The sequence below is a fragment of the Siphateles boraxobius genome, unplaced genomic scaffold (assembly GCF_051911475.1).
Source record: "Siphateles boraxobius isolate OS27281-9 unplaced genomic scaffold, OSU_SipBor_1 8, whole genome shotgun sequence".
Classification (NCBI taxonomy): domain Eukaryota; kingdom Metazoa; phylum Chordata; class Actinopteri; order Cypriniformes; family Leuciscidae; genus Siphateles; species Siphateles boraxobius.
Genome location: NW_027509208.1, coordinates 10,979,895 through 11,007,136, shown reverse-complemented (window position 1 = coordinate 11,007,136; position 27,242 = coordinate 10,979,895). Strand labels below are relative to the sequence as shown.

The 27,242-nt window shown below is 36.6% G+C and overlaps 1 protein-coding gene across 16 annotated transcripts in view; it reads left to right on the top strand.

The window, feature by feature from the left end:
* palld (palladin, cytoskeletal associated protein) overlaps positions 1-27,242 on the top strand; it is an 85,636-nt gene that overhangs the window by 35,246 nt on the left and 23,148 nt on the right. For 8 of the 16 annotated variants that reach the window (XM_077220705.1, XM_077220701.1, XM_077220699.1 and 5 more), the window contains 8 exons: positions 1,376-1,551; positions 3,543-3,609; positions 5,068-5,185; positions 5,662-5,730; positions 6,980-7,121; positions 8,617-8,640; positions 9,744-9,863; positions 11,218-11,599. In XM_077220705.1, coding sequence (XP_077076820.1) covers positions 1,376-1,551; positions 3,543-3,609; positions 5,068-5,185; positions 5,662-5,730; positions 6,980-7,121; positions 8,617-8,640; positions 9,744-9,863; positions 11,218-11,599 — 1,098 coding nt within the window. Of the gene's footprint in view, positions 1-1,375; positions 1,552-3,542; positions 3,766-5,067; positions 5,186-5,661; positions 5,731-6,979; positions 7,122-8,616; positions 8,641-9,743; positions 9,864-11,217; positions 11,600-14,484; positions 14,521-24,725; positions 24,959-27,242 lie in introns of those variants that run through there. The other 8 variants (XM_077220698.1, XM_077220706.1, XM_077220703.1 and 5 more) reach the window with 5 other exon arrangements.

Below are 27,242 nucleotides of genomic sequence, written 5' to 3'. Positions count from 1 at the left end.
TATTTTGTATTTGTAAACTATTTTAATATTATCATACCATGCTTAGCATATCTTCTCTGCCCCCTATACCTCTTTTTATTGTTAATGCAGTACTGGCCCAAACCAAAACAGTTTTTGAAAATGCATTTGCAAATAATGTGTTCTTTCATTCAAAAAGAAGACACGTGGCGGCGCTGAGGAATGAAAAGAATAAATATATGCTACCAATCAGAATGTGCCATTTGTAGGCTGATTTTCATTTAGCATCCCGTCTGACACTGCAACACTAGCTTAACTAATGACATGAGTTGAGGGCGGTGGTATCTGTTTGGCCAACTAATGGCAGCTGAAAACCTGTTTGAAAACAATCTAATTGTTTTTGGTGCCATTTGCAGCACAGCAATTACATACTGTACTTTACATACTTTTTTAAACATTCCATACTTCACCTTAAAGACATACACAAACCCCAGTTTGACTGCCAACACCGTACTTAAAGTCAGCATGAATAGGAAGTAGCGATAGTCTTTTCTTCCCTATTGTGATGTATATCCGAGGGCAGGGCAGGAATTGATTGGATCATTGAATCGTTGTAGTTTGCTGCTGTAATCTCATGTGTGAGAGGCTGTCCCGTCCTCACACCAAAAACAAGCCATCATAGTAGAAAAGAGATCTTCTTTTTTTTAAAAAGATGTGCACGGATAAATAAATAAATAATTTATAATGCAATATTCCATTAAAAAAAGATTTGTCCATTTTGATTTCATGGTGACTTTAGGTTTCGATAAAAGAGCAAATCATCTGGTTCAGTGTTGATGAGTTGGGAAATCTCTTTCTAATCAGGGAAATCTGTTCTCAGTCTCTTTAGAGCTGACTCAGCCTGAGATGAGAGCATTGGCGGGGATTAGTGATACCAGAACACACGCACACACACACACACACACACACACACACACACACACACACACACACACACACACACACACACACACACACACACACACACACACACACACACACACACACACACACACACACACACACACACACAAACAGACTGTAAGAGAAAATTGATTGCAGTCAACTAAGCGGACAGTGGATTTACTGTAAACATGACCTCAGTTGTTCTTACAATTATTTAGCCAATTTCTCACACATAAATCACACTCTTACAAAAGACATCCAGTATAACCATGCTACTTAGTACTGTTACAGATTTGATTGTTGGATTAATAGTTCACAGTTTCCATTTTTTTTCAGTGTTTGTATTATTTGAGAGAGAAATCAATGATTGCTTTGACCAGAGCTTAATCGGATTTAATTAGGCAATATTATAGCTCTGTAATTGGCTACACCCTTTGACTGACATGCTGTTCTCTCTTTTTTAATTGGTCAGGTGGTTTTGTGAGGGGCGGGAGCTGCACCACTGCCCTGATATTCAGATCTGTCGTGATGGTGACCTGCACATTCTAGTGATAACCGAAGCATTTGAAGACGACACCGGCAGGTACACCTGCGTAGCTTCCAACGCACTGGGAGCAGACAACACCTCTGCAGAGGTTTATATTGAAGGTGAGCTCCCAGATACATCGCAAAATTATTTTATTGATCAGTACTAATAAAATATGTAAAAATCCTTTAAAAAATATACATTTACTTGAAAATCTTCTTTTCTTTTGTATGTTATAAACATAGGACTAACCATTTTTAAAGGCATAGTTCTGTCATCATTTACTTACCCTCATGTTGTTCCAAACCTGTATGAATTTCTCTGCCGAACACAAAAGAAGATATTTTGAAGAATGTTGGTAGCAGTTGATGGACCCCATTGACTTAAATAGTGTCGAAAAAATAGTTTTAAAATACTATGGAAGTCAATGGGGCCCATCAACTGTTTGGTTACCAACATTCTTCAAAATATCTTCTTTTGTGTTTATACAGGAAACTCAGTTAGAGAAATTCATACAGGTTTGGAACAACTTGTTGACTAAATGATATGAATGAGAGAATTTTCATATTTGGGTGAACTGTCCTTTTAATTAAGTTTATACTTCAATCTTTTAACAGGTTTTAATTCAAGATTTAATGCCTGATAGTCTAAAACAATTTGTTTTTTATTTTGAACTGGAAAAATTGTATTTGAATAATTGCCCACATTTCACATTCATACAATTTCACATTATCACATTAGATGTGACAGTATGTGTGTTCATGTTTGTCCTCACATGGCCTTTAACCCTTTGACCTCAGACCTCAGCTGATAGGTTAACCGGTCCTGACTGTGTATTATCTAATAGCCCCTTATTCACCCAGTGCCATAAAAGTTCATATTACTCCACCAAAAGCACACGGCAGGTTGTTTGAGTATGAAAAGTAAATAAATAATACCCAAGGCTATTAGGCTGTTTGTCTTTGAAGGCCAATAAACCATTAATAATTTATAGGTCACACAGAAGTAATTTTTTAATACAAGTAGCTCTCTGTTGGTCAACGCTCATAATTTACGTAACCAACTCAAACACAAGCAAAATCTGCGGGGGAACTTATTCACCCTTACATGAAACTCCCGTTCTCATGGGTTCTTATTGAAATGACTGTATTTTGCCAACACAAATTGCTGAGGTACTCTGTACTTTAACAGTAGTCAAGTCACCTTTATTTATATAGTGCTTCATACAATGCGATTGTTTCAAAGCAGCTTTACAGTGATAACAGGAAAATGATTCAATGATGCAAACAGAATTCAATTCTGAATTCAAAGTTTCAGTATTCAGTATGTTGGTTCAGTTCAGTTCAATAACTGTGTAATTTTCATCAATTATGTAATGAGTTTAATTCAACTATAAAGAAGGTCTGCAGAAATCATTGACGCCATCATCCAGCGCAGTTCAGTTCAGTTCTCATCTGATAGTGTCAGTGCGGTCAAATCAATAATATTGCTGAATATTTAAAGCCAGATTTACCAGATTTTCGCCAACACAAACCCTCTTTTTGGCGTTAAAAAACTACTGTCGGGATTTTCCAAAGACACGTGCTGAAAAATTAGCGCTGAAAAGGCGTGGACAGGGTTATTTTTGCAGCTGACCTTATTGCATATGCATCTGTAGGAGTTTAAATTTCAGATGCAAAATTTATGGGAGGAGAGTATTTAAATGAATAATGCAAGGTGATTTACTAAGGTTTGCAGAAGTTAATGTACTGGTATTTGCAGCATTATTTAAAGCCCAAAAAAGCATGTCTTAAACCAGACGTTAATTTGCTCTGTTTAGTAAATCTGGCCCTAAGTGTCCTGAACTAAGAGGCAACAGTTGCAAGGAAACTCCATCGGTGACAGAAATAGAGTAGAAAACCTTGGGAGAAACCAGGCTCAGTCAGGGGGCCAGTTCTCCTCTGGCCAGAACATGGTGTGGTTTGATTTCAGGCTGCATCACAAAGTCAAATTGTGGATTAATATCATTCAGTAAAAGGAAGCCAGCCTGCAGCCGAACATGTTTCAGACCAGGAATTGCAATTCTTTTTTATTTTTTTTTCTTCATTTTCTTATTGTATTTCTCTCTATAAAGGTGTTTCCTCCTCAGACTCAGAAGGTGAAGGATCCGTGTCGAAGTCTAGGTCTGGAGCCATGCCACAGTATGTGTGTTTCAGCATGTTCTTCCATGCATGACCTTCAACCCTTTGACTCAGACCTCAGCTGACAGCTTTACTGTCCCTGACTATGTATTATCTAATAGCCCCTAATTCACCCAGTGACATAAAGGTTCATATTACTCCACCGCGAAGAACATGGTAGGTTCTTTGGATTTAAACTGACCTTAAATAATAGCCAAGGCTGTTAAACTGCCAATAATCCATCAATCAAGAATTTAGGGATCGTGTTGTCTAACCTTATTTGTGACATTGCTTGAACTCTCTTCAGTCACCTCTGAACTCATCTGCTCATTTCTCTTCCTGTCCTCTCTTGCCTCTGCTGGCCTCTCAGTCTTCCCCTTCTGTTTACACAAATTATTAAGCGCTTGGCTCTGGTTCCCTCTGACATCATCGCAGCCATTTGGGATTACGCTCTCATTGGCTCCAAAGTCATTTATAAGGTGCAAACTGCTTAGTGAAAATTCATACTGTGTGGAGTGGATATTACTTCACTGTGTGTGTAAGTTTGTGCGTGTTAGAGAGCAATTTTTCTGTTAACTTTGCTTAGCTTACATTTTACATTCTATATATTTGCTATTGGAAACCTAATGTTCTGAAAGTCAGACAAACAATGTTAGACTTTAAATGAACCCGTAAAGGCTGATTAGATGTGGATATAGCATTAGATTGGTCAAATAGGATATCATTCTCATGGTAGACATCTATTCACCAGCACCAGTGTTATTTAAGAATCATTGAAATACTATTATAGTTTTTATTATAATATAATTATTTTGTATTCATTTTAGTTAAAGTTTTAAACTTCTGTTGTGTTTTTGTCACTTTTTAGTAGTTTTTGTAATATGTCTGTATAGTTTTTATTCAGTTGTCATTTTAGTTATTTTAGTAAATCAGTCTTTAGTACATCAAGTTAAGCTCAAAGGAAATGAGAAATGTTTCCTTGGCATGTAGCTGAAATAAGATACGTTTAAGTTATTTATATATTTTTTTATTATAGTTAACAGTTATTTTATTTAAAGTAACTAAAATGTTTTTTTATGGTTTTAGTTTTAGTTACCTATAATAACTCTGACCAACACTGGAACAAATTCTGACCACTGACCTATTCTGAGGCAAATACAACCCAGCTGTTTGGGTATTTTTGCTCCGAAATTCCGGTACCTCTTTAACTGGGTCACATATAATGAACTGTAACTTTATGTGAAGAAATTTTAATAGACTATGATGGAGCAAAAAGATTGATTTGCTTGTCATAGCTTTAGAAAATGTCTTCAACTTTCAGCCAGGATGACTCAAAGCGTGAATATTGCAAGATGTAAGAGGTGTCCTTTACTTTATATCTAAATGTTTTTTTAAATGATGACTTTGTTTTAGTGTTGCTGATATGTTCTCTCAGGTCTGAATGAGGTTTGTTTTAGTGTTGCTGATATGTTCTCTCAGGGCACAGAAGAAAACTAGCTCAGTTTCCTTGACGATTCACACATCATCACCAAAGAGCTCAGAGAGCCAACCTCACCGCTCCACGCTAGTCCAGCCTCTTTCTGCTACACCACAGAGAGTAAGAAATACACACACACACACTCACAATTTTTGGCTGAAACTGTTAAAAAGTGCTGCAAGTTCCATTGTCCCAAAGTCAATGAGCTTTTTGAATGGGTTTTTGGTTAAATGCCTGAAATAAGGTCTGTGGTTAACATAAGCTCAAGATGTTTTCACGTTTTAAGTCTACAATAAAAAATGTCAGTTATACCCCCCCCCCCACTCATTAATTTGTCCAAGCTTTTATGTGTCTTGAAAAAATGGTTGCTAACAGGTGGCTACGGAGGTTTTCGGGGACATTAAAAGTCATCACGACAGATTTGTCTGATTTAGCTAACTTCTATGGAAACTTTCACTGACTGCTATCTACTGCAATGACAGAGAAATATATCTGGAAGACTCATTAGGAATGACAACAGCAGATGGACTTATAAAAAACTCACACTCTCTGGAAAGATCCATCATAACCACACTTATTGTCTCTCTCTCCCTCAGGTCCAGAGTCCAGTTTCCTCAGTTTATGCCAGTGATGCTCTTGTCAAAGCGCCCCCTAGCTTCACTAAGGTAATGACATGACCACACACACACACACACACACACACACACACACACACACACACACACACACACACACACACACACACACACACACACACACACACACACACACACACACACACACACACACACACACACACACACACACACACACACACACACACACACACACACACACACACACACGTTGTGTTTACATGTTTTACGGGGACTTTTCTAAACCCATAAACCTACCCATCACAGAAAACTTCCTGCATTTTAAAATTTTCAAAAAAACATCACTTAGTATGATTTATAAGCTGTTTTCCTCAAGGGACCAAAAATGTTTTCACATTGACAAGGATTTCGGATATTGTTATCTTTGTGGGGACATTTTGTCCCCATAATGTAGGGGTACAAAATATCCCCATAATGTAGTGTGTGTCCCCCCCACACACACATATATATCTCTAGCTGAATTTGCATGCAAAAGTTTGAGAAATGGGTGAATTAATCAGGGTATGACCTTTCCCAAATTATTCCAGGCCTCTTCACTCTATCTTTCTCTCAGTGTGTGTGTGTGTGTGTGTGTGTGTGTGTGTGTGTTATTTGTGACTCATGTGATTGAGTGCTCTGAGCAGGCCTAGGCAGAGTTTCAGACTTCAATGCCAAATGCTGTTTTCTCAATGTGCAAAATTATTTTCCACCTCCTTAAAGATAAAAGTTTGTTTTTTTAGACCCCCATCATCCCACTCCATCTTTATTCCGAGAGACTTTAATCTTCCTAATGAGAGGATGTGCCTTTTTATAATACATAGTTTTGAATCGTCATCATCACAGTCCTAAACAAACAGGCACACAAATGAAATGGCTGGATTATACTGACGTACTTCTTGACTTGACTTTTAAATAAACCTATAACACGTCACGTGTAACCACAAGCATGCTACACACACATACATAAAGCTTCAGAGTGAGTGAACACACAACAAACAGAAAGCAACTCTCACACACATGTATAAACAAACTACTCTCCGCCTTTTTACTTTTATGGGTTGCTGAAAGCTTCTTACCTCTATGTCAGTTATGTCATCAGCCTGAAAGCGTATATACAGTACATGGGAATGAAAGAGGTGCTGAAGAAAGAGCTGAATTATTGGTTTTACACCTTTTCATCTGTCACTTCAGTTTTTCCATTCATCAGTCTGCCCTCTTCCTCTGTGTTATCTCTCAGTTTGTTTTTCCAGTGTTTAGCTGTGTTTCTCTTGTTCTGTAGATGTTGCAGGACGCGCAGGCATCTGAAGGTCAGGTGGTGGTTCTGGAATGCCGGGTGAGAGGTAGTCTTCCTCTGCGGGTCCAGTGGTTTCGAGAGGGCCGGGAGATCCAGGACTCCCCCGACTTCCGCATCCTGCAAAAGAGTGAGAGGAACTACTCAGGCAACCATTTAAAGGGAGATTCAGTAGTTGTTTGCTATTTTTAGTATCGCTATTCTTTTTGTACTCTAAGAATCGATACCACAATGGTCTTAGACGCTGACTGCCATCAATCGACATAGATCAGAATGATCACCTCTGTTTCTTATGTAAATTACACAGATACTGGTGAGCATTAGCGAGCAGTCTATATCCAACCAAAAAAGAAGCAACTTTGGCATCACTATTCAGTATTTTCTCTTTTCATTTTGTGAATGCTGTACCGATGTTTATGCACATTATTTGTCATTGTCTGTCTGTCTTCTGGCCTTAGACCTCTTCTGCTTCTTCGCCTGTATAGGTACTGATTCACGCATTGTCTCCCCTGGTAAAGCCTGATAATAAGTGTCACATTTTCGCTCTTTGCATCATCAAACAACACTGCCCTACTAGTGTATCTACAGAGGCAGCAGCCAGTAGCTATGTTGCAATCAAAGTTGTGAACTTAACTTTTGTAAAAATTTGGTATATTACATAAAACAATGCGCATAAACCGCATCCCATTCCATCCGATGTGTTCAAGAGGAAAAAAACTGTCACTTCCTGGGAAACTGGCGCAAAGTATTAATAATAAAAATGGACGTTTCTGGAAGCAGCTGGGGAGGCTACTGTAGCCCTTTTTCGTACATAATAAATTGTGTCTCAGAGCAAGCAGATGAAGCACAGTATTTTATGAGTTGTTGGTTCTTAAGAATGCACAGACAATACTGAGTGATTCAAGCCATGTTTTATTTCCAATGTTTCAACTTCTGCTATCAGGGAAGCGTTATAGAGTCCCACTTTGTAAGAGCAACCGTTACAAAAAATCATTTATACCTGTATCTATTAATATTTTAAATGGTAAGATGTAGTCATTGTTATGAATTCTTTTTAATGTTTTAATTATTATTACTATTCCCCTTTAATGTTGTTGTCGCGTGTTGTGTGTGTGTGTATGTTGTGTACTACTGCAGGTGTGATAACTTTTTTTTATAGAAAACCATCACGTCTTCATCTCATGTTGAGTATACACCATTCAGATCACGTCACAAAAACACTATTTATTTATTAATGTGTAAAACGTTTTAAATTAACACCAAACTACTGAATGCACCTTTGAATGGAGTCATTCTGTCATCATTTACTCACCTTATATGACTTGATTTTTTCTGTGCTCCAGTGGTCCACTGGACAACTTTTATAGTACTTTATTATTTTTAATATTTGAAACCCTCAGAGCGACTTGTATAGTCCTTCAAACTCCCCCTTTTGTGTTCCAGGGAAGAAAGTAAGTCATCTGGGTTTATGGAACAAAACGAATAAATGTTGACAGAATGTTTCTTTTTTGAGTAACTATTTAAACTATTTAAGGAACTGTGTTTGGTTTATTGATGTACTGATATGTAGTGATTTGTTGTGGATTTGTTTTTTTCTCTCAATTCCCATATCCCTCTTTCATCAGAGCCAAGATCTGCAGCAGAACCCGGTGAGTCTTTTATATTTACTCCTGTTTCTACTTTCCCCTCTTTTCACTCCTTCATAAAACACTTTCCTTCAGATACATGTGTATATATGGATTTATCAAGATGATAATTCTCTTAGCCTGTCAGAAAGCTCTATGTTTGTGACATGACACCATCGCTATGCATGCAATATGGCCTAAATATGGTGCGAAAATCTCCGAAAAACAAATGAACGGCATGAATGTACAGTATATCAGCACCTGGGGTTAAACCTTTAATGAGTCACATACTTTCTCTGTACATGAGTATGGCTCACCTTCTTGCTTTTAGAGTAGTAACTCTCACCTCTATCTTTGGGTGTGTCTCAATCTTCTTACTAGTTTATTAGGACATACACAGCTTGGTGGGGGATTGGGGGAGTCATTCATTTCTAGGCCTGTCTCATTTAAAATGGAATTTCTCAATAGAAATTCCCAGATTGCATAAAAATCTGCGAATATCAGCCACTCACTCCATACACTTATCAGAAATGTCGTGAAGTCATCAGAAAAGGGAAGTGAGCACATTTCATAATGGTTTTATTCATTTTAACAGCGAAAATGAATATGTTTGTTAAACAAATCAATTATTTAATGAGTGTTATACATTGTTGTGTTTGACAAATACCATTTATATTTTAATATGAGCCAATTGAGGTAATTGAGTCATCAGTGTCCCAATGTGTAGGGATCAGGGCCCTTGCTATTGCCCAAAGTAGTATTCACAATTTTCTGAATGACCTCATAAGAAACAAGGAAAAGGAATGAGACACACAGCCTGTGTCTGCGGCAGCAGATGTCTCTCTGCTATTGAATCACCTCTGTAACCATCAATTACCTGTCTAGATTCACCACACCTGTCTATCTAATTGTCTAATACCAGTCTACATCCCTTCCTCACTACAAGCAATATTTATGTGATTCTCATGTTTCTGGAGATAGCATTGTTTGACTGCAATAGATTGTGTTGTAAAACTGGCCAGTTGCAGTAGCTTGTGTATTGAATTATCGGACTGTTGTTAAATTCATTGTAATAACTTAAGTTTATGCGTGTGTCACAATGTAATTAATTACATCTATTTCTTTAGAGGAAATCTGCACGTTGGTAATTGCAGAGGCGTTCCCTGAAGACGGAGGTTCATTCTGCTGCACTGCAACCAACCAATACGGCTCAGTTAACAGCACTGCACAACTCACTGTCACACCAGGTGTGTTTACACTGTATTTACAATGACTATATCTGAGATCAAAGTACATGCCCATGTAAATATTTAAATATTTTAGTGAAACATTGGGGTAGAAGGAGGTTAAAATTTAAAGAAACATGTCCTGTGAAAGAAAAACAGTGATCAAACAGTCATACATAACAAATATCTATCTTATATACTGTAAATGTATACACTACTGGTCAAAAGTTTGGGGTCAGTAAGATTTTGTTATTGTTCTCATTACAGTATGTTCACCAAGGCTGCATATATTTTATCAATATAATAATAACAACAGTAATATTGGTAAATGTTATTGCAATTTTAAAAACTAATAATAATAATATATTATTGTGATGAATGAACTGAATTTTCTGTCTTATGTCACATTCAAGTTATTTTTTAAGCATAAATTACAAATGATTTAAAAACACAATTTAGTGATGTTTACACCATAAGAAAGAGTTTTGCACAAAATGAATGACTCCTGTTTATTCCCTGTGTCAATTATTCCTTTTGTTGAGTGTATTAAATATGACATTGTTTGAAAGGAGGCTAACAAATAAAATTAACCAAAGTAAACAGCCTCTTAATAGTTTCAACATTACAGCAACCTCTCATTTTAAGCAGTACATTTAAGTGATGTAACACAGTAGTTGTAATGACTTAATGCATTTCAAAAAAGGCATAGGATCTCCATCACTTAATCCCGCTTCAAAAAAGGCATAGGATCTCCATCAGTGATCTTTTGATGACATGTTATGGGGCCCAATGTGGTCCATCTTGAAAACATGTCAATTGCATGAGTTCAACCAGCCATGTCCCGTCTACATCACTCCAAGATCTGAGTGTGGGGTGAGGAGTGAGGATGCAGTATGTGCTGATAGCTGTGTGTGTCACATAGTAAAGGCAGAAGAGGGATGAATGTTTACACTACAGTATGTGATGGAGTGGGTGTACTCATATTTCCAGGAGTCCTCAGGCCTCAAGTTTACTACAGAGCCATTTAAGTAAATCTGAGGCAATCTAAGCCAGAATTCATGTCTAATAAAGGATTACATTTCAGCTTAACTTTTGGATTAACTGTTGACCTCTTAGTTATTATAAGGTTTTTTTCTCCCACTGTAGGTGTGTTGGTGTTTTGCAATGAGCATTAAATCATTGTAAAAACTATTGTTCTACAGTGACAAAACCAGGAACTGATTTCCCTGGTTATTTAGACCGGTTTATTTCCTTCTTTATTCCACTGAAATGGATTGTGATGTGGGCCAACTGGATTTCAACACACTTAATAGGAAAGGAAATCTGTTCTCACCCTATAATGAGCTGTATGTCTTCTGTTATCTTGTATCTCTAGTTGCAGAAGAGTTTCCCAGCAACGGTGTATCTGGGGACGAAAGTGTGTTTGAGGACAACCAATCATTCCCTCCTCCACCTCCTCCACCCACTGAGATTAGTTTGTTGGAAGTCCCACCCAAAACCCCACCGAGTGCTGAGGCCTTCCAGATCAACGAGCTAGACATCTGGCCCAGCATCTCTGCATTGCCTGTTCAGGTCTCCACAGATAAAGAGCCTCATGAAAGTCAACCCAACAGACCTCTACAAAATGGTCAGACCTTAAACAAGCCAACAGATGAGAATCTACCATCACCTTCAAGTGTAAAGGAAACAGCGGCTCCACCTACATCACCTTCAGCGGTTAAGGCTCCACCTCTCCCCACCAAACCCAAACCTAAACTGTGAGTACTGCTGCTGAATCTTGTGCATCATCAAAAAATCTGATTTCACCAAGTTCAACATGTTTGTGGATCCACAACTTTGTTGATTTTGGAACAACATTTCAATCAACGAATCAGGTTTGAGGGACAAGTTTACAGTTTATGTCAAGTTTAGGCTTAAAACAAGGGTAGGGTGATTCTACATCAGTGTTAGTCACCTACCATTTCCCTCTGATTTTAGGGATATGTTATGTTAAGTTAGGGATATGTTTTTGATGAAATTTTCAGACAGGAATGTTCCAGGATCAACAAAACATTTTGACCCACGTGTCTAACTCTGCAAAATCAGGACTTGCAACATCATCACAGTCCAATTAAGTTATTTGAACTAATTTCTTCGCTTTAACTCCATTGTCTTGACAAGTTTGGGATTTTGAACTCAAGTTTATAAGTTTTCAAAAATTAAACTTAGGTGTACTATTTGTTAGGTGAAACAAAGGTCATTTTTAAGTTGAGTTTACTCATGTTCAGTTGAGTTTACTCACGTTTTTAAGGCAGCAGTTGAACGTTCGTTTCTAAGTTTAACCTTAAAAAGTTTGTGTTGTGTTTATGAAGTCATTAAATCTATATGCTAGTGCAAGTACTTTTGCAGTTAAGCACATTTAAAATTTACTGTGTTTTTCAGGGAAAATTTACCAAAATTCTGATGACTCATCCTGCACTGATTCTTATCCTATTAAATACACCCTAAAATGAAAATGTCCCTCCCACTAATACCACCTGTTCCTGCCTAATGAGGAAAAATAAAGTAGTAGTACACTACTGTTAAAAAGTTTAGGGTCAGTGATTTTTCTTTTTTCTTTTTTACAAATAGAAAAGTTATTTTAAATGGAAATATTATGTTACATATTACTGTTTTACTGCATTTTTGATCAAATACGAGCATAAGAAAACATTATGAAAACATAAAAGTATGCTTGTGCTTAGTATGAATACAATCTGCCTTGTTGGCATTGTTATACGACCATATGATTTTAGCTGTGTTGCCGTTCCATTTACAAATTGACTCCTGTAGAGTGTTTATCGGATGCACAGTGAGATATTTTGTCATGAATACTGCAAATTTGGGTTTATTTGTCGTGTTACTATTTATTTGATATGCAGCTTTAGGCATATTTTATAATAGTTCTTATAAATCCTACCAACATCAAACCTTAAAACATTATAGTTTAAGTAAAATAAACAGATTCTGATCAAAAGTGTTAACATTTGCCAATGTTTCCGTGGTGATATACTACCCCAGCTGCCTACGTACTGTATGTCAGTAGGTGGTTTAATGGGAAAGCCCCACTTAGAGAACAAATGCATTCCGTCCCTTATCACCATGTCAGAGGCCGAGCATTGCTGCGTGCCATAAATCACTGGGAGATGTGTACGGTATGTGTTTGCATATGTGTTAGCAGTTGTGCTATGACTCCTGCCAGATTTCAGAAGGATCTTTTGTATTAGATGTATCATACTGCACTCTCTTTTTATCATTTATCATGGGTTATCGTGAGCACTGATCTGACAGTGGATTTTGGTGTAATGTTCAATGCCTCAAGATAGTTTGCTGTAGATTACTCAGTAGGTGCAATTTGACTCTCACTAGCACTGTTTCAGTTTTTAAAGACAACATCCTTAAATTTAGGGTCAAGATAAGGTTAAGTGCACTGCCCAAGGGCACAACATTAACATGCAGGGTAAGCCAGTACTTACATGCCTGCAAATATTCCCAGTGACCCTCTAAGTTATACCGGTCCTAACTTATGTGCTACGTACAGAGATTCTAAAACTGACTAAAATCACAAATGCAGAAAATAAACATTTGTGATAATCTTATGATTTACAATCTAGTAAGGAAAACTTGTTTCCCCCAATACAGCGTACACTATTATGTCCTGAACACAGCAGTGAACACAACACGAGCCTTGATATCCAATTCCCGAACAAATGACTCAAAATAGATTCTTTTTAATGAATCAGTCTAAAAGATTCTGGAAATAGCCTCGATCTCATGCACGCAGAGTGCATTTATGCTGGGCTGCTTTTCCATTGTTTTTCTTTGTAAACATGCGCCAGATGTGTTTCACCATTGCACTGGCGTTCTTTGCAGCCTCTGAATGAAGACATTCAGTTTTTCATTCCCTATCCTTCCTGATCAAGCTTTTAAACGCTAAAACCCGTTCTGTTCAGAATCACCCAGTCAGTGAATCATTCAGAGCTGCTGTTTATAGCTCACTGAATCACAAGTCTTTTTTCCCCAAACATAAGCAACATCACATTTACCATATTATTTAAAGTTTTAGTTTACAGCAAAGTAAAAGAGCATTGTTACATGAGCTTTTATTCTGGCTATGATCAAAGGATGACATAAACTTGAACTGCAGCAACATAAAAGCAAAAGTGTCTCAGAGGGAAGGAGGGACTCTTTGTTGATTCTAGGCAGAGTCAGTCTTATATATAAATGTAGTTCAGCTCTGTAATCTTGTCTGGATTGTGTGTGGCATTGAAATATGTGTGAATGTGACATTAGGCTCTTGTGGTCATACCTTTACCCAGGACTACTTATTTGTTTGAAAAGACTTTAAGGGCTTTTTGTCTCTGTGGCTATTGGCTGATTTCCGTTTAATTTAGATGCCTTTTCTTCTTTACAACCATGTGTGTGTTTAGTGGGTGGATGTTGGGAAGAAAGAGAAAAAAAGTCAATTGTGTGCATTCTTGTTAGCGTATACACAATAAATCATGTAAATGGCAAGCTTTGCATTTTGTACATGCTGTACTGGGAATATAGGGCAACATTTAGTCCTTGTGGTTTTATTCGTGACTTTTCTCCATACATCTCCCCATCCGTTCTGTGATTCCAGATCAAATGAGCAAGCAGACGACCTCTCAAACAAAAGGTAAAACAAATAATAGGTTGATGCAACCTGAGTGTGAATAACGCATTTGTGGGTTTGACAGGCATGTGTTAGCTACGAAAGGAAAATTGTTTCTAGTTTTGGACGAGGTCCAAGCTGGGGTTTAAATGGCATGCCGTTTGGCAAAATCCTGTCTTTGCTTGAGCTTCAGCAAATTGTTGCCTTAAAAAGCTGCTTCCCCAAAAGATTTTCCACCGTAACGTCACAAATCAACCGCTAGAAACGACTCAACAGGGGTGCAGATAATGAGAGCCTCCACCCCATCAAAAAACACATCATCCAACTGCTCTCTACCCAGCACTAGTCACTTCACCATGTCATTTGGTTGTAAAAACAGGAATTTCATAATTGTATAATTACCCCGAGGTCATTTCTACATGCTGTGTGGCATGTTATTGTCTCTCAGCATCCTCTGGGTACAAACAGACCTGAACCTTGCCTTGTGACCCTCCAAACACGTTTACACATTCCAGCTGATTTCCTCTGGATATTCCCATACTTGCTGTTCACATTAGTGCTTTGAATAAAATGATGAAGTGGGGATTTAAGACCTCGTTCTAGCAGCAGACATTTATCTTTTACAGGTCCCCTATGTTTTGAGTTCTCCTTTAGTTCAACTATTTTCAGCGTTACAGTGATTTATCAATTACACCTGCGATTATGTTATTTGCAGAATTGCCGTAAAGCAATTAGAGGACAAGCGGAAAGTATGAGTTTGCAGCTCTGGTCATGTTCTCTGGGTAAACTAGTAAAAGGGTGATAAACTTCACCTGGTCTCATGTTTCATGTTTCAGCGATGGGCCTTGGACATTTGCTGGCACAACAGCATTGCTTTAACATGAGGCATGTCAAATATACAATCAATCTGATGCTGCCTACTAAAAAGCTTGTTTGAAGCAGTTGTTTGTTTGCTTGCAAATATGTTGTTCTTTTCTCAACATTTTCCCCCTTCATATATCTAGTCCATCTTGAATGGTTTACCCAAAAATGAACCGTCTGTCATACATTCCTCACCCTCATGTCATTCCAAACCAAATTAATTTGGTGAAACACAAAAGGTACATTTTTGAAACACATTCCGGCTACAATTTTCCATATCATGAAATGAATGAGGACTGGGCTGTCAAGCTACACAGTTATAAAAGTGTATCATAAAAGTGGTCTAGAAGATGACTTATGGACTATATTACGAGTCTTCATGGACTATATTCGAGTTATTCACTGAAAGTTATAAGAGTTTATGGAGAAGTAACTATGTTTGATTTATACAAATCATACTTTTGAGTCAGATTATTTTTAAAGGAATCAGTTGATTCAGTTCACAAAACCTTGAATGATTACAAATCAGACCAATACAGTTTTCAAGTTCAGCTCAATGATTAAGTTGCTGTGAATCGGTGTATAATGACATAAATTTCAGTCTGTTATTATTGTATGACGTTAAAAGCACACAAACCACTTTTTTGATTTGTATGGTGCTTTTGCAACATTTTTGAAGTGAAAATGTCCCAGTCCACATTTATTGCAAATGCATGGAAATAAATTAATTTGTGTTACACAGAAAAAATAAAGTCATGAAGTTGTGAGGATGAGTATATAATGACAGAAGTTTCATTTTTGGGTGAACTATCCTTTTATTTTATTTTATAATATCTCTTACAATTTTTTTTATAACTTTCACACAAATTTAAGAGTTTTAAGACAAAAAAGTTTTTTTAAAAAAAAAAAAAAGATATTTAAGTATATCAAAATGATATACTGAACAGTGATATTACGTTAGAGGAAGTACTTAAAGTACTAGATAGAGCCAAGGTAAATAAAGCTGTGGGCATTGAAGATCTCCCTAACGAGGTGCTTAGGATCCCTAGCTTGTGTAATGTTCTACATTGTTTATGTCGTATATGTTTTCAGAATGGTATTATACCATCTGTGTGGAATCGATCAATTATCAAACCTATCCCGAAATCCATAAAAGATGATCATAGGGTCCCGCTGAATTATAGAGGGATTAGTTTGATTAGTACAGTCTATAAAATTTACTCAGGAGTCCTTAACAACAGACTTAATGCTTTTTTGGAGGCTTATGGGGGATTAGTAGATGAACAGAATGGTTTTAGGAAAAACAGGTCCTGTATTGATCATATTTATGTGCTATCCTCGGTGGTGAGAGCGCGTTTGGATAGAGGTAAAAGTACTTTTGCCTGCTTTGTTGATTTCAAAAAGGCGTTTGATTGTGTTAATCGAGACCTTTTACTGTTTAAATTACTTTCATTTGGTATTAATGGGGAATTTTATAATGCTATAAAACTCCTTTACAGAGACCCCATTGCTTGTGTACAGATAAATAATTTGAGAACAGACTGGTTTCCGACACCTTTTGGGGTGAAGCAGGGTGACTTACTTTCCCCTTCCCTGTTTGCTTTCTACATAAATGATTTAGCCCAAGAAATTAAGCAGGGAAATCTGGGTGTACAAATTGAGGACATGAATCTAAGTATTCTGCTTTACGCAGATGACATTGTTTTGATAGCTGAAAATGAAGTAAGTTTACAAAATATGTTGAATATTATGAGTTCCTGGTGTAGGAAATGGCGTCTTACTATTAATTATGAAAAAACACAAGTTGTTCAATTTAGGAAAAAAAGTGAATTACAGAGTACTTATATATTTCAGTTTGGGCCTGTGTCCTTAAAATATACCAGTCATTATAAATACCTTGGTTTTGTTTTTGATGAAAATATGAAGTTTACAGAGGGAAGAAAAATACTAGCAGAGTCTGCTGGAAGGGCATTGGGTTCTGTGTTGAGTAAAATGAAACTATGTACAGATCTTGGTTTTTTGACATTTACACAACTATATAAATCTTTGGTTGACTCAGTTTTGTTTTATGCTGCAGGAGTTTGGGGATTTGAAGAGGTTTATGATTGTAATTCTGTTCAAAATCGTGCTTTGAGATGTTTTCTTGGGGTACATAAATATGCAGCGAAGGTAGCTGTGAATGGAGATGCAGGATGGGATCCATGTATTGTAAAACAAAGGTGTGAAATGGTGCGATTGTGGAACCGTCTTGTTAGTCTGCCAGAGGAAAGGCTAACGAAGAAAATTTTTAACTGGGACAGAGCAAATCATCACCCCTGGTGTGGAGAAGTTTTGTCAATATTTTCTGTGTCTGACTTGCATATAAGGTACTACAATAAGCTTCAATGTAATATAAAGGATGTCAGACAAAGACTGTTAAGTAAATATGAAAATCACTGGAAACAAGATATATGGAAGAAGCCAAAACTCAGAAATTATGTTCAGTTTAAGAATGATTTTGTAACAGAACCTTATATTTTCCTTAATTTAAAGAGAAGGCAGAGGTCTCTCTGTGCGCAATTGAGAACTAGTACCTTACCTCTGGCAGTGGAAGTGGGTCGATTTAAGGGTATACCTGAACATTTACGTTTATGTGAATTCTGTGATCTCAAGGTTGTGGAAGATGAATTTCACTTTGTTTTTTATTGCCCTTTATACTATGATTTAAGGAACTATCTTTTTGAATTAGTTCAGTTAAAAAATCCTGATATATTTTGGAAATATGAAGGGGAGATTTTGTGCTGGCTGTTTGATAATCATGTTTTTGCTTTGGCAAAATTTATAGAAAAAGCCTGGTGTTTACGGCAAAGTATTCTGTATCCTGTATGATATCCCGTATGTCATCTCTATTTGTATGTGTATTTATCTTTGTGGTTTAGTTATACTATGTTGGAGATTTTGTCTTATATCACGTGGCTATTTTGGTGATATGTGTGAAGCTGTTGTGTCTAATAAGCCCATGAGGGCTGGGCACCATAAAAGGTGTTTGACACTCAAATAAACAATAACTAACTAACTTTAAGACATTCAGTGCTAAATTAAATACAAGACTCAAATAGAGACACTATCTCAGCTGATAATTATAGAAATTATTTAAACATATGTATGTTGGTGGGGCATTACATGTGCTTGTTCATTGTTTCTAACCAAGTGTTGAGTGAACATCCTTTAACGTTTAACACCTTTGCACTATGCACTTTGATTAACATGTTCAAATCTCTTCACACTTGATCCCTTGATCGCTTTCCCTGCCACTGACGCTACAACCTGCGGGGATACACGCCATACAGGAAACCGCGCAGTGTGTTTTGGCAGACTTTGATGCCATAGACAGGGCCCAATGTCCTTCAGCACAGGAAGGGACAGAGAGATAGACCCAAAAAGAGGAAGGTGTGAATGAACAGGGTGTTTGGTGGGTGTTCACCTGAAGCTGACCAAGAGGAAAGGGTTTGTGGGTCAGTTTTGAGGCAAATATGGTATATAAATTTAAGCTTATAATGAAGGCATATTACTCAGTTTGTGACATTTATCTGAGCAACTAAATCCCTGTTACAGCCAAAATAAAAGTTTTATTTTCAGAGGAGCATCTGTGTAAGAAGAGAGATGGTTGTGTGCACCTCTGATTTACGATCTTGTTGGGCTGAAATCACAGGGGTTTTATGGGAACATGCTTCACAGTGTGTAAAGTCCATACCACACTGAAATGATAACACCTGGAGCTTGTAAAAAAAACACAGAGACAGAAAGTGAGAAGACTGCCTGCATTATGGCCTAGGGTATACTTGCTGTCGCATATGTCCATTTTCTGTGTGTATTTGTGTGCGTATGATGAATTAAAGATACGCAGCAGGTGGTATCTGATATCAACTGTACAGGTTGATGAATGTGTTTGCTAAGATTGTGAGACATTTCACAATAGCCCCTTTGAATTAAAGCTGGATTATACTAGATTTGTGCTGTAGGTTTGTGGAAGAGCCTTCTGAAAACCTTGTGTTAGAAGCCTCTTTTTTCACTGGATCAAATTTACTTGAATTCTTCATGAGAACACAGGGTGTGTTTTCGTTAATGTACTGTCTGTTTGGCTTTGGATCTTTTCTTGGCATCAGCATATAGTGGTTATGTGATACCACCACTCCACTAATATCTGATGAATTTTGAAAGGTCAGCGAGCACTAAAAGGGTTCTGATACCAGTTGGTGAAGACTGTATACCACTAGGCGAGATGAGACATGACTGAAGAAAACAAAGTTGATTGGTGTTGCAGGGGGACTCTGGTTTAAATCCATTAGCGTCAAAAGGTTTGGGGTCAGTCAGATTTTTTTTCATTTTTCTTTTTTCTTTTAAATACTCTTATTCGGAAAGGACACATTAAAATGATCAAAAGGTAGACAAAAAAACTTTTACATATTCAATTTTAAATAAATGCTGTTCTTTTGAACTTTCTATTTATTAAAGAGTCCTGAATTTTTTTCTCATGGCTTCCACAAATCTATTAAGCAGCACAAATTTCTCATCATTGATAATAATGAGAAATGTTTCTTGAACACCAAATCAGCATATTAGGATGATTTCTGGAGTAATGATGCTGAATTTAAAGTTGCATTTAAAATTCACTTAAAATCAGGATGATGCTTTTTCTTTACACAATTCTGTCAGAAAAATTTCAAGATATTATTCTTTTGTCATATTACTCTCATGAGATTTAAGATCAAACATCTGTGACAGTGTATCCATATTGGTTTGTATCAGTCTTTTAGTGACGTATGACGGGTGTGTGTGCAGAGGTGAAGGGTACGGCAGACCCTTTTACATTTTTCCAGGAAGTAAAAGGTGTTGTACCCTGTCAGAGCCACACCAGTGACAAAAAGTCAGACAATAATCCTTCACTTCCTGAGCCAAAAGGACCGGAGTGAAGTATAATTGCACCATTGGCTCAGGGGTGAGGGTTGGATCATGACCTGAGGAGCCAGGAATCCTCACCGATTCATCACATGTCACTGAGACAGACAGACAGACACTGAATGTCTCCTACAAAGTCTCTTTGAAGTAAATGATGCAATAATTTACCTCCTTACTCATTATGTGTTTATATTTAAACGATTACTCAACGTAACATTCCGGATTTTTGTTTATTTTGGATTAGTGGATCGCCATGGTGGCAAAAGTAAATGAGAAAAAGAGAGACAGAGATAAAGAGCGAGACAGAAAGGATAACAGATGAGAAAGGAAGTCTTTAATCCGCGCTGAAGTGCTGTGTATTGCTATCTTTGTGCCGACTGCATTGCTGCCATACCGCACCGGCTGCCACAAACCTCCGTGAGCCACTGTGGGGTTGTTGTCATGGACACTCGAGACAACTGCAGCAAACTGAGGGTCGGTCTCAAACAATCTGGTCACATTTCATTGAGCTCTCTTATTCTTGACCACAACCACAGTAGCTTTCTCTCAACTCATGGGGTTTTAGTTTCAGATGTTTTGCTTGAGTTTACAGTGCTGATGTGGTTATTGTGGTAGTGTGTCAGTTACATGCTGACCAATTTAGTTCCAATGAAGGAGGTTTTAATATTCATATCCCATATCTGTATTTCTTCTCCCCATTGCAGTCAGGTTCTCTGGGCTACGTTTCTCAAAACGATTGTGAGCTAGGTTGATCGTAGAAATTATTGGTGCCAATGGTTCTACGATCTAGCTTACGATGCTTTTGAGAAACGAAGCCCGGGTCAGTTTTTTGTTAGTTCAAATAGTCACGGTAGTGAAGGTCACGGTGTATGAGGTCAGGTGTATGGGTGTAGTGTTTAAACCATGCCTTTATGCCCAGCATTATGGTTAAATCCGTGGAGCGCTGGTCAGCTAGTTGCATTTCTGGCGTGTGACTCAGCGCTGTTTCTCAAAGCTGGTTTGTTTATGAGGTGTTGCTCGTAAATACCCAAATGGTGTATAAACAATCATTTTCTTGCACAGGCGTTGCGTGTGGTTTAGAAGCACATCCAAAAGAAAACAAGCATATAGAGACGCTTTCTATGGGAAAATTCAGTTTAATGGTTTATTGCACACAGTTTTGTTGAGTGACAGCTCACCAAACGTTTTCCTATCATTCTTGCACCTCTGCTGATAAATAGCGCAAATAGGTTTTTCTTGGACTTGCGAGCCTCATTTTTAGAAATTAACCCAGAGTTTCCACTGTGCACTGTGACTTTTTATTTTGTGTTTATTTATATACAATACAACTGTGGCTCGTAAAAATACTGTATGATAATTGCTAAGGTAAGGTAATTGTTAAGTAGCCTGAAAGCACACTTCTGTTCAAGCGTTTGGGGTTGGTAAGATTGTTTTTGAAAAAAGTGATGATTACCAAGGCTGCATTTACTGAATCAAAGATACTGTAACAATAGTAATATTATGAAATGTTATTTTAATTTAAAATCAATTTTAGAATTTTCAGCATCATTACTCCAGTACTCAGTGTCACATGATCCTTCAGAATTCATTCTAATATGCTGATTTGGTGTTCAATTAACATGCCTTATTATTATGCTTTAATATTTTTTGGAAACAATGACACCCCTACTGACCTTTTTTTTAGGAGTCTTTGATGAATAGAAAATTAAAATGTCTTTACTGTCACTTTTGATCAATTTAATGCGTCCTTGCTGAAAGGCCTGAAAGTAATATTGCTTGATATAAAATGCACATTTTAATAACCCATGACAAAAAGAGACTTATCACAGATAACTTACGGATAAAAAACATTAGCTTTGCTTTTGACAAATTCCGCCAGTTTACTTTAGAATGATTAAGCAGCACAGTGTGGCCAAGAAGGCCAGAGGGAAGGTGAACACTATTGACTATGTGCAGTCCTTATAAGGAGATGAGGGGGATACGGGATTGGCTGAGGGGTTCAGAGACTCAGCACTGCATTGGCTAACAGTGTTAAAGTGACCCACTGGGAATAGAGCAGCTTTCCAAATATGGAAGAGAGAGTCCAAAGCAGGCCATCTCAATAAAAAAATCTGTTACTGGATAGCTTCAAAGAAAAAGTGAAAGAAAGACACAAAAGAGAAGTCATTTAGAAGTATAATGTTTGCTCAGATGATGGGTTTGAAGTACAAAGCGGTAGTTTACATTTATAGACAAAAATATCTAATTCTTAGATGAATAGTTTGTTGTAAAACAAACTTTTTAAAGGAATAGTAATTTAAATCTTTACTCACCCTCATGGCATTCAAAAGTCGAATGACTTATTTTCTTCTACATAACACAAAAGAAGAAAAATTTGGAAATTATTTTGAAAAATGTGTCTGTTTTTGTCCATACAATGTTAGTCAATGGGGTCCAAAACAACATTAGACCCTAATGACTTTAAGTGTATTGATAGAAATATCTTCCTTTGTGTTTTTTAGATAAACTATCCCTTGAATGTGTGTGTGAGAGTTGTGCACTAGTGTGTTGACAAGATGGAAAGTTAGAACCTTAACTGATAGCCTGTTGAAGAGCTTAAAAGTCTTTGTCTGGACAGAGATATTTGGCATATGAGACATACAATAGTGATTGTTTCTCTCTCACTAACACCATGACACTATCTATGACACATCGTTTTTGAGTAAACTATCCCTTAAAGTATTTCAATACTTTTTGGTCAATCTTTTCTTCTATATTTAAGTAATTTCATACATTAATCAGGGTGTCATGAAATGTGTCAGTTCCGAATATATATATATATATACATATATATATACATATATATATATATATATATATATATATATATATATATATATATATATATATATATATATATATATTAGGGTTTTAGTGTAAAAAGACGGATATACATGATTACTTAAAATTGTATTTATAAAAAAATAGTTTGATGGCTATTGTAGTGATTGACACCAGCAGATATCTACTAGCTCTTTACTGAATGTTATGAGTCACTCCTGAGGATTAGCATGAGCGTTGAAGGGGCGACTCATCTGCACCCCTGACACAAGTGAGCCAGGAGAGAGACATAAAATAATACAGAGCACTTCTGAAAATAGACATTACACACCCTCATATAAACGATAATGGCACCCGTACTCCCATTAGTCTAAAATAAGTCAGAATGCATTCACACACACTCAAATAACACAGCAGAACACAATTGTCAAGAACAGAAAGTGAATTGGGGGGATAAAGAGGCTGGAAAATGTGCCAGAACACTTTATCTACTGCAGATGTAGAAATGATCCAAGAATCGTAAGTATCTGTGTCTACACAATACATCGCAAGATATACAGATTGCAGATAATCAAAGAGACCCCCCCCCCTCCCCCCAAAAAACCCATATATAATTATAAGGTTTAGACAGTTTTTTTTTATCTTATACTTGTTTCAGTAATATGTGAAATTATGAAATATAAATTAGTTCATTTTTTTCTGCCCATTGAGTGCGTGTTCAGTTTACATGGTTTATTTAGAGGATGTTTTTAAAACAAACTCATATCATTTACAAGAGCGAGATTTTATCTGAGTTGAAAGTTTAAACAGTGGAGGAGTAACACAAGCCAAGCGCATGTATCAGGACTGATGTAAGTGGCTTAAATTTATCTTTTGGATGTTTTATATGAAACATTCTGGATTTATTTTATTATAATCTTCTACATTGTGACAAATAATAGTTTCTGGTTAGTTTTTTAAGGTTGGTTTTCTAAATATACATTTTTATACCAATTAGAAATGAGCTTAGTACATGACCACCCCCTCCTGAAGTGACAGTAGAAGTTTTTGTAAAACTATTAATTATTTACAGGACGATAAACAACTTTTAGGTGAAAAAATGAAATGTCTTGTCTAGTTTATGATTTGATTTGCAGTCTTGTTATTGAATGTTAAATGACAGAAAAGCACAATCTTAAATAACATACGCAAAATGTAACATTTTCAACGTTTTATAAAGTAATTTTTTACATTTGTTTCCAATTTTATTTGTTTTATTTTCCATAATATTTACCACTTGTTTACATTTTTTGACTAGCGTGTCTCATTAAACATTGAAATGATTGTGGTGATCAGAGATGGCATAATAATAATTTTTTCAGCAAAACAATCAATTATCACACCACTACTTACTTTACGGATAAGTTGTAGATGTTTAAACTTAAAAAAAAAAGTATTTCAAACTTAAAAACAAGTGTTACAACACTCCTTTTTCATTTACCTGAGCTATCAAATATTAAAGAAATGTTAAACATGCACTAGCTTAAATAATAAATTATTTATATATTTAAATATGAAATAGCCTACGTTATTATATTTAAATAAAGGTGAGCATGGGGACTTTTATTGTGGAAGTTAAGTTGCAGGACTCTTATTATGTCAGACAAGCACAGACTGCAGTTAGTGAGTCAGAGCGGAGCTCGAGAGGCAGACGCCGCGTCACTCAGCGCGTGTCTGCGCGTTCTAATATAAAGACAAGAGCAGCTGACTGAGAGCTACAGTCCTCATACACACTCACACACACACACCTGTAAGGAATTACCTACATCCAACAGGAATAACTTTACCCAGGTGAAAAAACAAGGTACAAACTATTTCTTTTTTTCTTTTGAGAAACTTGCATGGATGAATGAGGCATTTTAAAACTAACTTATGTTCATTGATATGTGAGAAAACCTGTTAATTTATAACCATTTAACACTTTATATTTACTTAGAGTTGTTGTTGTTTTTTTTTTTTTTTTTTTTTATAATTTCGTTTTTTTTAAATGCAGGATTTTTGTATTTTTTTAATATTTAGGGCAAGTTGTTTAACATGCAACATATTTCCATTGGAAAAATACTGGGATGATTCAATGCTCACAACTACAGATAAGGAATAAATAGAGAACACATTTAATCCACTGATGTGATGTGGAGACGTGAGGATAAAACAAGTAGATGATATATCTGAGAGTGAAGTGAGATACTTGAAGACAAAAAGGACGAATTAGAGCTCCAGAAAAGAATAGAATAAATTAAAAGAGGTACAGAAAACAATTCAGAAATTTTCTGCTCAGCAAAAATAATGTTTGTCTCTAGTTTTGCACAAGGCTTTGGCAAAAAAGTAGTTTATTCAAACTCAAAACCTCCAATATATCTGGGAAAGATGTTATTTTTGAACAGTTGAATGTTTAGCACTTTAATGTGTGTATGGGTTGGCACTTCGCTCATGGCAGCAGTAGAGGAGTAGTGGTTTGCTTGGTGGAGTCCTGGTTCATAAAGGCCATTGTACTAACCGTTTTATTGCCAGCAGAGAAAAGTTTGGACTCTCATTTCTCTTTGTCGCTCAGTTTGCGTTGTTTAGGGTTTATTTCTCTTCTGCTCATACCCCTCCCGTCTCTCTCACTCTCACTTTCCCTTACCCTGCTGGTAATCCCATTTGATGGTGATGGGTGATGTCTTTTCAGCCAATCTGGAGAGGAATGTCTTCAGCTCACATTCCTACAATCCAGGCATATACCCACTTTGTGAGAGGAAGAGAGAGAGAGCGAGAGAGAGGGATGCAATGAGACATTCTATGTGAAAAGAAAACAGTCTGGTTCTGTTTTATGTGCTGTGCATGCAATTAGAGGCAAACAGATGGGGGAGGGGTCTGAGAGAGAGAGATGGTGAAAGCAAACGGGAATAATGGACTGTGCAGGTCAAGACTTTTTGACTAGATAAATAGAGTGGAAGAGAACGAAACAACAGTGAATGGGTCTGAAAATGAAGTGCTTTAACTTTTCCTGTAACTGCTGTGACCAAAGGTTTCATTCATGCTTTTCAAACTAAAGTCCTTCACACACATTTAGCTAAATGGCTAAAAACTAAATTAAACAGGAATTTATGCAACCGTTTTTGTTATTGGTAAAATTCTTTCTTTCTTTCTTTCTTTCTTTCTTTCTTTCTTTCTTTCTTTGTGACTGTTTATGTAAATGCATACATTTAACTGCTGTTCAAAAGTTTAGGTAAGTACATGAGCGTTGTGTTGCATCAACAGCAAAGAGAAGTACCCATTATAATCACTGACAGGATCGACACTGGATACAGTATACAGATACCCGTTTAGTTTCTGACATACTCAACGCACTTGAGTCTGCTGACAACATGAAATATGGAAGAGTAAAAGATTGTTCACTCTGACGCGTCCTGTTTAAACGGTTTGTTTGTGACTCTGTACCTACAGACCTCAGAAAGATATTGCAAAATCCAATTAACATAAGTGAACCTCATATATAAAAAAGTCATCCCCTATTTAAAGAAATACATTAAACTGATCAAAAGTGACAGTAAAGATATTGTTATAATATTACAAAATAATTATTTTTCAAATTAACGCTGTTCTTTCATACTTTCTATTCATCAAAGAATCCTGGAAAAGGATATTATGGTTTTCACAAAAACAGTAAGCACAACTGTTTTAAACATTGATAAGAAGAAATGTTTCTTGAGCAGCAAATCAGAGTATTAGAGTGATTTCTGAAGGATCCTGTGACAGGAATGATGCTGAAAATTCAGCTTTGCCATCACAGGACTAAATTTCACTTTAAATTATTTAAAAATAGACAAGTTATATTTACTGTATTTTTGTATCTGTGAACTGTGTTGCCGTCATCTTACACTCACTTGAAAGATACAATAATTTACTAGTACTGTTAAAAGTAATCTTTGATGTGATGCCTACATTTTTCTTTTAGTCGTTAAATTTGTAACCTTGCAAACTCTGCTAAATCCAGAGATTATTTCCTCAAAAGTGTTCATTGTATCAACCCAATACTTTGTAAACATGACTTTGTTTTCAGGGAGACTAGAAAAAAGAAAAAGAAAAACCTGATTGCATAAAGTCAG